The sequence below is a fragment of the Ursus arctos genome, unplaced genomic scaffold (assembly GCF_023065955.2).
Source record: "Ursus arctos isolate Adak ecotype North America unplaced genomic scaffold, UrsArc2.0 scaffold_21, whole genome shotgun sequence".
In the NCBI taxonomy this organism is placed as follows: domain Eukaryota; kingdom Metazoa; phylum Chordata; class Mammalia; order Carnivora; family Ursidae; genus Ursus; species Ursus arctos.
Window position 1 is genome coordinate 51,720,950 of NW_026622886.1, and position 10,868 is coordinate 51,731,817.

At 51.7% G+C, this 10,868-nt stretch overlaps 1 protein-coding gene across 1 annotated transcript; it reads left to right on the top strand.

The window, feature by feature from the left end:
- Positions 1 to 2,112: 2,112 nt before the first annotated feature.
- On the top strand, positions 2,113 to 6,628 carry LOC125282653 (rho guanine nucleotide exchange factor 11-like). Its single transcript, XM_048218113.1, is given in 7 exon segments — positions 2,113 to 3,261; positions 3,263 to 3,581; positions 3,584 to 3,712; positions 3,715 to 5,399; positions 5,402 to 5,573; positions 5,576 to 6,576; positions 6,578 to 6,628. Coding segments are annotated over 7 exon segments (4,506 nt in total).
- Positions 6,629 to 10,868: the final 4,240 nt, after the last annotated feature.

Genomic DNA, 10,868 nt, shown 5'->3' on the forward strand with positions numbered 1-10,868 from the left:
TATCAATCCACCCCTATTTATCCTTCTTTCAATCCATTTTATTTTTTTTATTTTTATTTTTTTAATGTTTTTTTAAATTATATTATGTTAGTCAACATACAGTACATCCCTGGTTTCTTTCTTTTTTTTTTTTAATGATTTTTTTATTATATTATGTTAGTCACCATACAGTACATCCCTGGTTTCTGATGCAAGGTTCGATGATTCATTAGTTGCGTATAACACCCAGTGCACCATGCAATACGTGCCCTCCTTAATACCCATCACCAGTCTATCCCATTCCCCCACCACCCTCCCCTCTGAAGCACTCAGTTTGTTTCTCAGAGTCTACAGTTTCTCATGCTTCATTCCCCCTTCTGATTACCCCCCTTTCTTTATCCCTTTCTTCCCCTACCGATCTTCCTAGTTCTTATGTTCCATAGATGAGAGAAATCATATGATAATTGTCTTTCTCTGCTTGACTTATTTCACTTAGCATTATCTCCTCCAGTGCTGTCCATGTTGCAGCAAATGTTGAGAAATCGTTCTTTCTGATAGCTGAGTAATATTCCGTTGTATATATGGACCACAGCTTCTTAATCCAGTCATCTGTTGAAGGGCATCTCAGTTCCTTCCAGGATTTAGCTATTGTGGACAATGCTGCTATGAACATTGGGGTGCATATGGCCCTTCTCTTCACTACGTCTGTATCTTTGGGGTAAATACCCAGTAGTGCAATGGCTGGGTCATAGGGTAGCTCAATTTTTAACTTTTTTAAGGGATCTCCACACTGTTTTCCAGAGTGGCTGTACCAACTTGCATTCCCACCAACAATGTAGGAGGGATCCCCTTTCTCCACATCCTCTCCAGCAATTGCTGTTTCCTGCCTTGTTAATTTTTGCCATTCTAACTGGTTTAAGGTGGTATCTTAGTGTGGTTTCTATTTGAATTTCCCTGATGGCTAATGATTTTGAACATTTTTTCATGTGTCTGTTAGCCATTTGTATGTCATCATTGGAAAACTGTTCATATCTTCTGCTCATTTTATGATTTGTTTATTTGTTTCTTGTGTATTGAGTTTGAGAAGTTCTTTGTAGCGTGCTGCTGGAACGGGGCTGAAGGGGGCAGCGCGGGCATGGGCGGCCGGCTGGCCGGCCTGCATCCCAAGGAGCCCCTTGCCGAGGGGAAGGGCCAGGAAGGAGCGGTGGAGCCGCCTTCCGCGCGCTGGGCCAGAGGGAGGGTAGCCGGGGCGGGACCCCGCAGGCTGGCGCGGAGGAGGCCGCGGGTCGGGTGGCGCGGGGATGCGAGCGGTGTCCGCGGTTGATGGCGGCCAGGGCGGTGGGCGCGGGGCGCGGGGAGTCCAGGGCCTGGTGGGCGTGAGGCGGGGGCGCCGCACTCCTGCTCGGTGCCTTTGGCTCCTTGAAGGGTTTCCAGACCTTTCACGTAAAAGCCGTTTTTGTTGCTGTGTTTTAAGGAGCTCCATAACCGCGGTCGTAGGGCCGCCCCGGACTTGAAGGGCTGCCGCGGAGCACGTCCTGTTGTATGCTTTCATTTATTTCCCCGCCTAGCGCGCCGGCCTGGGGCCTGCCCCGGTGCCGGTTCAGACCGGCCCTCCGCCGCCCCTGCCCTGGCATCGGCGTCGCCATCGTGCTGAGCGCGGGGGGACCCGGCACGGCCCTGCCGGCCACCGGGCGCCCGCCTGCGAGAGGACAGCTGCGGGAATGGCGTCTGGAGCATGGGCTTCATCTGTATCTTGTAGTGAAGACTGATATTTTGAAGGCACATTCTTTCTGTGATTCATGACTTAGCCCATAGCGCTAACCTCGAAGAGATTTGTGGTTGGGTTTTTGGTTTCTAAGAAGGTCATAGTTTTTCCTCTTTTTCTTTTGTTTTTTTTCTCCGATGGGGGAGGGGCCGGAGGCTGAGAATGGACACCATGCTTGCTGGTACAAGTAGAGCGGAGCCTCAGTTCCCAGGGTCCTGAGAGCCAGCAGAGAGCATTCGAGCATCCGAGCATCTGACCTTGAGGTTGGGAGGCACTCCTCCCACCTTTCTTAAAAATTGCAGCTGACTCAGCCCTGATCAAGACATCAGAACTGCAGGATCCTTGTTCTGCGGAGACACTGAGAAACCATGACTGTGAGGTTACCCCAGAGCATAGACAGGTTAAGCGGCCTGTCTTTGGGAGATCCGGCGCCTGAGCACAGGTCCCCTTTCCACCTCCGCCAACACTCCGACACCTCTGAGACAGCAGGTCTTGTTCACCGCTGTGTCATCATCCAGAAGGACCAGCATGGCTTCGGCTTCACGGTCAGTGGGGACCGTATCGTTCTGGTGCAGTCTGTGCGGCCCGGAGGGGCAGCCATGAGAGCTGGTGTCAAAGAGGGCAACCGGATCATCAAAGTCAACGGCACCATGGTGACCAACAGCTCACACCTGGAGGTGGTAAACCTTATCAGATCTGGCGTCTATGTCGCACTGACCCTCCTGGGCTCTTCCCCCTCGTCTGTCGGTGTCTCTGGGCTGCAGCAGGACCCTGCCCCCGCCGGAGCCCCCCGAGTCGCCCCTGTGGTCCCACCGCCGCCTCCGCCCCCACCTCTGCCCCCCCCCCGCAGTGCATCATGGAGGGGGGGGCCCAAACCACTGCAGGATCCCGAATTCCAAAAACATGCCACCCAGATCCTTCGCAATATGCTGAGGCAGGAGGAAAAGGAGTTACAGTGTATTTGTGAGGTATACAGCTGGAATCCTGCCAGCCTGCTGGAGGAGCAGATCGAAGGTGCCCAGAGGTGTGTCACTCAGCTCCAGCTGAAGATCCAGCAGGAGACGGGTGGCTTCGTGGACATACCCCCCCTATATGGTGACAACAGCCAGAGAGCATCAGAAGGCCAGCTCTCTCTGGACTGCCAGGAGGGGGACAGCGGCTTGGATGCTGGAACGGAGCACTTCCCCTCCCTCAGTGAGGCGCTGATGAATTGGAACTTGGCACTGTCAGACCCTGGGTTGGGCAGTCCCCGAACCTCACCTGTGATCATGGCCAGGCTGGCCCAGCACCACCGGCGGCAGGGCTCGGACGCACCAGGGCCCGGCACCAGCGATCAGGGCGCAGACCAGAGCCTGAAGCCTTTAATTATTGGCCCAGAGGAAGATTATGACCCGGGTTATTTCAACAACGAGAGCGATATCATCTTCCAGGACCTTGAGAAGCTGAAGGCATGGCCCGCTCACCTGGGCATTTTCCTGCGGTACATCTTCTCTCAGGCTGACCCCAGTCTGCTGCTTTTTTTACTTGTGTGCAGAAGTTTACCAGCAGACAAACCCCAAGCATTCCCGAAGCTCAGGAAAAGACATCTGGAATATTTTCTTAGAGAAAAATGTGCCGCTGAGAGTGAAAGTCCCGGAGGTGTTACAGGCTGAAATTGACTTGCGTCTGTGCGGCAGTGAGGACGTCCACAACGCACTCCGGGAAGTGCAGGAGGCAGCCATGCCCGAGATCCAGGAGCAGATCCAGGACTACAGAACAAAGCACACCCTGGGGCTGGGTAGTCTGTACGGTGAGAATGACCTGCAGGACCTGGATGGGGACCCTGTCCGAGAACGCCAAGTGAGAAGCAGCTAGCTGCCCTGGCAGGCATTCTGTCCAAGTACGAGGAGGACAGGAGTGCCCCCATGGATTTCGCTCTCAATACCTATATGCACTACGCTGGGCTCTGTCTCTGAGAGGCACGGCTTTCGGCACAGCTGAAAAGGCCCAGGCAGCTCCTGACAAGGACAAGTGGCTGCCCTTCTTTCCAAAGACCAAGAAGAGCAGCAATTCCAAAAAAGACAAGGATGCCTTGGAGGACAAGAGGCAAAACCCTATCCTCAAGTACATCGGGAAGCCCAAAAGCTCTTCGCAGAGCACATTTCATATTCCCTTGTCCCCTGTGGAAGTCAAACCAGGCAACGTGAGGAACATCATTCAGCACTTTGAGAACACCCAGCCATATGATGCCCCGGAGCCTAGGACGCAGTGGCTCTCCACAGGAAGCTTCCCCGAGGACCTGCTGGAGATCGACATCTCATGCTCAGAGATCCGCCTGGGCTGCTCTGAGAGCCTGAAGGGCTGGGAGGAGCTGAAGTGGTCCCGGAAGGTGGAGAACGTGCCCTGCTCTCGCAGTGATGTGGACATGGATGCGGCCGCGGAGGCTGCCCACCTCCACCAGTCAGCCTCGTCCTCTGCCTCCAGCCTCTCCACAAGGTCTCTGGAGAACCCAACCCCTCCCTTTACCCCCAAAATGGGACACAGGAGCATCGAGTCCCCCAGCCTGGGGTTCTGCACAGACGCCCTCCTCCCCCACCTCCTAGAGGATGATTTGGGCCAGCTCTTGGACTTGGAGCTAGAGCCAGCCGCCCAGAACTGGCAGCACACGGTGGGCAAGGATGTGGTGGCCGGGCTAAGCCAGAGGGAGATTGACCGGCAGGAGGTCATCAATGAGCTGTTTGTGACGGAAGCCTCCCATCTGCGCACGCTCCGGGTCCTGGACCTGATCTTCTACCAGCGGATGAAGAAGGAGAACCTGATGCCCTGGGAGGAGCTGGCCCGGCTCTTCCCCAACCTGCCCGTGCTCATCGAGATCCGTAATTCCTGGTGCGAGGCCATGAGGAAGCTCCGAGAGGAGGGCCCCATTATCAGAGACATAGGTGACCTCATGCTGGCTCGGTTTGATGGCCCTGGCCGGGAGGAGCTCCAGCAGGTGGCTGCCCAGTTCTGCTCCTATCAGTCCATCGCCTTGGGGCTCATCAAGGCCAAGCAGCGCAAGGAGAGCTGTGTCCAGCTCTTCATGCAGGAGGCCGAGAGTCACCCCCGGTGCTGGCGGCTACAGTTCAGGGATCTCATCATGTCCGAGATGCAATGGCTCACCAAGTACCTGCTGCTGCTGGTGAGCGTCCTCAAGCACACGGAGGGTGGCACCGCCGAGCACGACTTGAAGCTCTGCCGGGCGCAGTACCAGTGCCGGGAAATCCTTAAGTATGTGAACGAGGCAGTGAAGCAGACGGAGAACCAGCACCGACTGGAGGGCTGCCAGAAACGCCTGGACGCCATGTCCCTGGAGAGGGCCAGCAACCCCCTGGCAGCAGAGTTCAAGAGCCTGGATCTTACAGCCAGAAGGATGGTCCACGAGGGGCCCCTGACCTGGAGGATCAGCAAGGATAAGAGCTTGGACCTGCATGTGCTGCTGCTGGAGGATCTCCTGGTGCTGCTGCAGAAGCAGGATGAGAAGCTGCTGCTCAAGTGTCACAGCAAGACCACCGCAGGCTCCGCAGACAGCAAGCAGACCTTCAGCCCTGTCCTCAAGCTCAACGCTGTGCCCATCGGCTCCGTGGCCACAGACAAACGAGCCTTCTTCATCATCTGCACCTCGGAGCTGCCCCCCCCGCCCCGATCTACGAGCTGGTGGCACTGACGTCGTCAGACAAGAACACGTGGATGGAGCTCTTGGACGAGGCCATTTGGAACACCACCCGGCGCCTAGGAGCTGCCCCAGTGCTCACCCATCCCCCGCCCCTGGGCGCCTGGGAGCCAGCGCAGCAGAGCCCCACCCCCAGCAGGGTCGGCTGGATGGCTCAGAAGTGTTCCACAGTGAACCAGAGCCTGGGGAGCTGCCCGGAGCAGGCACTGGGCCCCAGCAGAGGGTTGAGGGGAAGCACGCGGGCCTCCTAGACGATCCCGAGCAGGAAGGCAGCATCGAAGGGGAGCTGGGTGCCCTGCCTCACCCCTCCGCATCTCTGGATGGAGAGAACAGGGGAGGCCGGACAAGAGACCCCATCCTCCTGCCCATCCCCGGTCCTCTGTTCATGGAAGGGCTCGCCGACTCAGCCCTGGAAGACGTGGAGAGCCTGCGGCACCTGATTTTGTGTGGCCTGCTGCCCGGTCGCCGCCCCGAAGCGCAGCCCACCAGGGAGCCCAACGACGGCCTGACGCCTGCGCCTTCTCTCAGGAGCAGCAGCTGGCGCCCCAGGGCACGCCCCCCCGGGGGGGGGGGTGAAGGGCCAGAGCAGGAGGACATGGCTCTCTGTTCTCTGGAACAGCTGCCCCCACAAGCCAGGAATTCCGGGATCTGGGAGTCTCCCAAGCTGGACAGGAACCCAGAAGAAGAGGCTTTAAGCACTGAGGCGGCAGGAAGTTACAAAGTCGTGAGAAAAGGGAACTGCTTCTATGTCAGCATGCCGGACGGACCCCCGGACTCCAGCACCGAGCCCTCCCAGCCCGAGAGCCTCCCTGCCTGGTGGCTTCGGGGACCCAGTGGAGGTCACAGGCGCCCTTGCCACTCCCCGCCCAGCCTGGCCCTCAGGGACATGGGCAGCATCTTCCGCACCATCGAGCAGATCACGGCCAAGCTCAACAGGCTCAAGGTCATGGAGCTGGCCCACAGAGAGCTGCTCAGGTCCCTTGCGGGAGAGGCGTTGGGCGGCACCAAACCCGTGGGCAGTTTGCACACAGAGGTGGCTTGATGGACAGACGGCTCCCTGTCACCTCCGGCCAGGGAAGCCCTGGCCTGCAACTCCAGGGACGGCCACCAGCCAGGGCCGTGCTCGGAGGATGGCTCCGATGCCCCCCCCCCCGCAAGACAGCGTGGCGCCCGCGGCCTCTTCCCCAGGACTGTAACCTCCCACTCGTGCTCTGGGGACCGGCCTGAGGCAGGGGCACAGGGCAGTGGGAGCCCAGACCTCCTTCCCGCAGTGGAGGCCGTGGAGAACAGGTCTAGCTGAGACCCCCAGGGGTGCCCCGCATGTCGCTTGCTCTGCTCAGGTCCCGGTCAAGTGTCAGTGGTCTCCCCCTCTCTCCAGCCACCCCCCAAGGCCTCTCCTGAGTATGCTGACTGCATCTGAAAGCCCCCCCCCCCCAGACATGCAGGTGAAAGGAGGAGTCTCTGTGTAAATGCACTTTCTTCCTCCCTCCCCTCTTCGCAGGACCCCGGGGCTGAGGTGGGCACCCTGCTTCTCCCCTCGTAGTCACTTCGGTTTCCTATAAATACGTACGTGCTGTATGTGCGTCTTGCTTTGTAAATAACTTTGACCTGTTTTGTTTCTGTTCCTCGGGGCCAGAGGCAGGCCCAGAGGGACAGCTCGCATCTCCTAGTTAACAGGCCAGCTCCGGGGTCAGGGCCCGAGGGGGGAGCGAGACCTGGGCACCCGGGTCCCCGTGAGCGGGAGGGTGTCCCAGCCCATGTGGCTTGAGAGCCCAGTCTCTGTGGCCCGAGCAGAGAGCTTCTCCCCGCTCCTAGGACTTGTCCTCTTCCAGGAGTTCCTGACCCCACCTCTGTCCACCCTTCCCCACCCTCTCCCTAGAGAAAAACCAGTGTATCCAGTACGGCCCTAAAAACCAGGCCCAGGAGGTGGGGCAGGGGGTGTGAATGCTGGAGTCCCCGCATTAACCCAGAACCATTGCCAGGGGCCACGACAGCATCAGTCACTCACCCCATGCCAGCCCCCTCCCTGCGGACCGATAGAATAGACACACTGTGCTAGGTGTATATATACATATATATATATAAATATATATGTAATATATAATATATAGAGATGGAAATGACTGTTTTCCTGTAAAAATAATGTATACTCTTATTTTCTTTCTCTCATGGTTAAGATTTTTTTTTTAAGAAAAGCTAAATATTCTTGCAAAAAAAAAAAAGTTCTTTGTAGATCTTGGATACCAGTCTTTTATCTGTAGTATCATTTGCAAATCTATTCTGCCATTCCGTGGGCTGCCTCTTAGTTTTTTTGACTGTTTCCTTGGCTGTGCAGTTTTTGATCTTGATGAAGTCCCACAAGTTCATTTTATCTTTTGTTTCTCTTGCCTTTGGAGATGTGTCATGAAAAAGGTTGATGTGGCTGATACAATAGAGGTTGCTGCCTATGCTCTGGTCTAGGATTTTGATGGATTCCTCTCTCACATCGAGGTCTTTCATCCATTTAGAGTTTATCTTTGTGTTTGGTGTGAGAGAGTGGTCAAGTTTCATTCTTTTGCATTTAGCTCTCCAATTTTCCCAGCACCATTTATTGAAGAGACTGTCTTTTTTCCACTGGATGTTTTCCTGCTTTATCGAAGATTAGTTGCCCAAAGAGCCGAGGGTCCATTTCTGGGCTCTCTATTCTGTTCCATTGGTGTATGTGTCTTTTTTTGTGCCAGTACCATGCTGTCTTTGTGATCACAGCTTTGTAGTACAGCTCGAAATCCGGCATTGTGATGCCCCCAGCTTTGTTTTTCCTTTTCAACAGTTCCTTGGCGATTCGGGGCCTTTTCTGTTTCCATACAAATTTAAGGACTATTTGTTCCAGTTCTTTGAAAAATGTCCTCGGTATTTTGAGCGGGATAGCACTGAAAGTGTAGATTGCTCTGGTTAGCATGGACATTTTAAGTATGTTAATTCTTCCGATCCATGAGCATGGAATATTTTTCCATCTTTTTGTGTCTTCTTCAATGTCTTTCAAGAGTGATTTGTAGTTTCTAGAATATAGGTCCTTTACGTCTCTGGTTAAGTTAATTCCAAGGTAACGTATGATTTTTGGTGCTATTGTAAATGGGATGGATTCCCTAATTTCTCTTTCTTCAGTGTCATTATTCGTGTATAGAAATGCAACTGATTTCTGAGCATTGATTTCGTATCCCGCCACATTACTGAATTGCTCCATAACTTCTAATAGTTTGGGAGTGGATTCTTTTGGGTTTTCCATATAGAGTATCATGTCATCTGCGAAGAGAGACAGTTTGACTTCTTCTTTGCCGATTTGGATACCTTTTATCCCTTTTGGTTGTCTGATTGCTGTTGCAAGGACTTCTAGTACTATGTTGAATAATAGTGGTGAGAGTGGGCGTCCTTATCGTGCTCCTGATCTTAAGGGAAAGGCTTCTAGCTTTTCCCCGTTGAGAATAATATTTGCTGTAGGCTTTTCATAGATGGCTTTTATGAGCTTGGGAAATGTACCCTCTATCCCTACACTCTGAAGGGTTTTAATCAGGAAAAGATGCTGTATTTTGTCAAATGCTTTTTCTGCATCTATTGAGAGAATTGTATGATTTCTGAATTTTTGTTTCTGGATAAAATCTAAGACACTGATAGATTTGCGAATGTTGAATCACCCTTGCATCCCAGGGATGAATCCCACTTGGTCATGATGGACAATCCTTTTAATGTACTGTTGGATTCTATTAGCCAGGATCTTGTTGAGTATTTTGGCGTCCATATTCATTAGGGAAATCGGTCTGTAATTCTCCTTTTTGATGGGGTCTTTGCCTGGTTTGGGGATCAAGGTAATATTGGCCTCATAGAATGAGTTTGGTAGCTTTCCTTCTGTTTATATTTTTTGAAATAGCTTTGGGAGAATAGGTATTATTTCTTCTCTGAATGTTTGGTAGAATTCCCCAGGAAAACCATCCGTGCCTGGAGTTTTGTTATTTGGAAGGTTGTTTATCACTGACTCAATCTCTTCATAATTAATTGGCCTGTTTAAAAAATCAATTTCTTCCTGTTTCAACCTTGGTAGTTTATAGGTTTCCAGGAAGGCCTCCATCTCTTCCAGATTGCTTAATTTATTGGCATAAAGCTGTTGATAAAAGTTTCTAATAATCCTTCCAATTTCCTTGGTGTTGGTTGTGACCTCTCCCTTTTCATTCATAATTTTATTAATTTGGGTCCTTTCTCTTTTCTTTTGGATAAGTCTTGCCAGTGGTCTGTCAATTTTATTGATTCTCTCAAAGAACCAGCTTCTAGTTCTGTTGATCTGCTCTACTGTACTCCTGGTTTCTAATTCATTGATTTGTGCTCTAATCTTGATCAACTGCTTCCTCGTGTGTGGATTAGGCCTGTCCCTCTGTTGCTGTTCCAGCTTCTTGAGGTGAGAATATATAAACAGCATTTTAGATTTTTCTATTCTTTTGAGTGAGGCTTGGATGCCTATGTGTTTTCCCCTTAGGACTGCCTTTGCAGTATCCCATAGGTTCTGGACCATTGTGTTTTCAGTCTCGTTGGTCTCCATAAATTGTTCAAATTGATTTTTGATTTCCTGGTTTATTGAATCATTCCTGAGCAGGATGGTTCTTAGTCTCCAAGTGTTTGAGTCTCTTCCAAATTTTTCCTTCTGGTTGAGTTCCAATTTTAAAGCGTTGTGGTCTGAGAATATGCAGGGAATAATTTCAGTCTTTTGGTATAGGTTGAGACCTGTTTTGTGACCCAGAACATGGTCTATTCTTGAGAATGTTCCATGGGCATTAGAATAGAATGAGTATTCTTTGATTCAGGGTGTACTGTTCTATATATGTCTATGAGGTCCAACTCGTTGAGTATGGCATTCAAAGCCCTTGTTTCTTTGTCGATTTTCTACTTAGGTGCTCTGTCTATTGCTGATACTGGGGTGCTGAGGTCCCCTACTATTAATGTATTTTTATCTATATGTCTCTTTATTCTGGTTAAGAGTTGGCTTGTGTATCTTACTGCTCTCCTGTTGGGGGCATAGATATTTATAATTGTCATATCCACTTGTTGGAGACATCCTTTAAGAATAATATAGTGCCCTTCTGTGTCTCTAACTATAGTCTTTAGTTTAAAATCCAATCTGTCTGATATGAGAATTGCTACCCCAGCTTTCTTTTGAGGTCCATTGGCATGAAAGATGGTATGCCATCCCTTTACTTTCAGTCTGAATGTATCTTTAGGTTCAAAATGAGTCTCTTGTAGACAGCAAATGGATGGGTCATGTCTTTTTATCCAATCTGCAACCCTGTGGTGTTTTATGGGAGCATTTAGGCCATTTACATTGAGACTGATTATTGAGAGATATGATTTTAATGATGCCATGTTACCAGTAAAGTCTTTGTTTCTATAGATTGTAACTTTCTGTTCTGTATC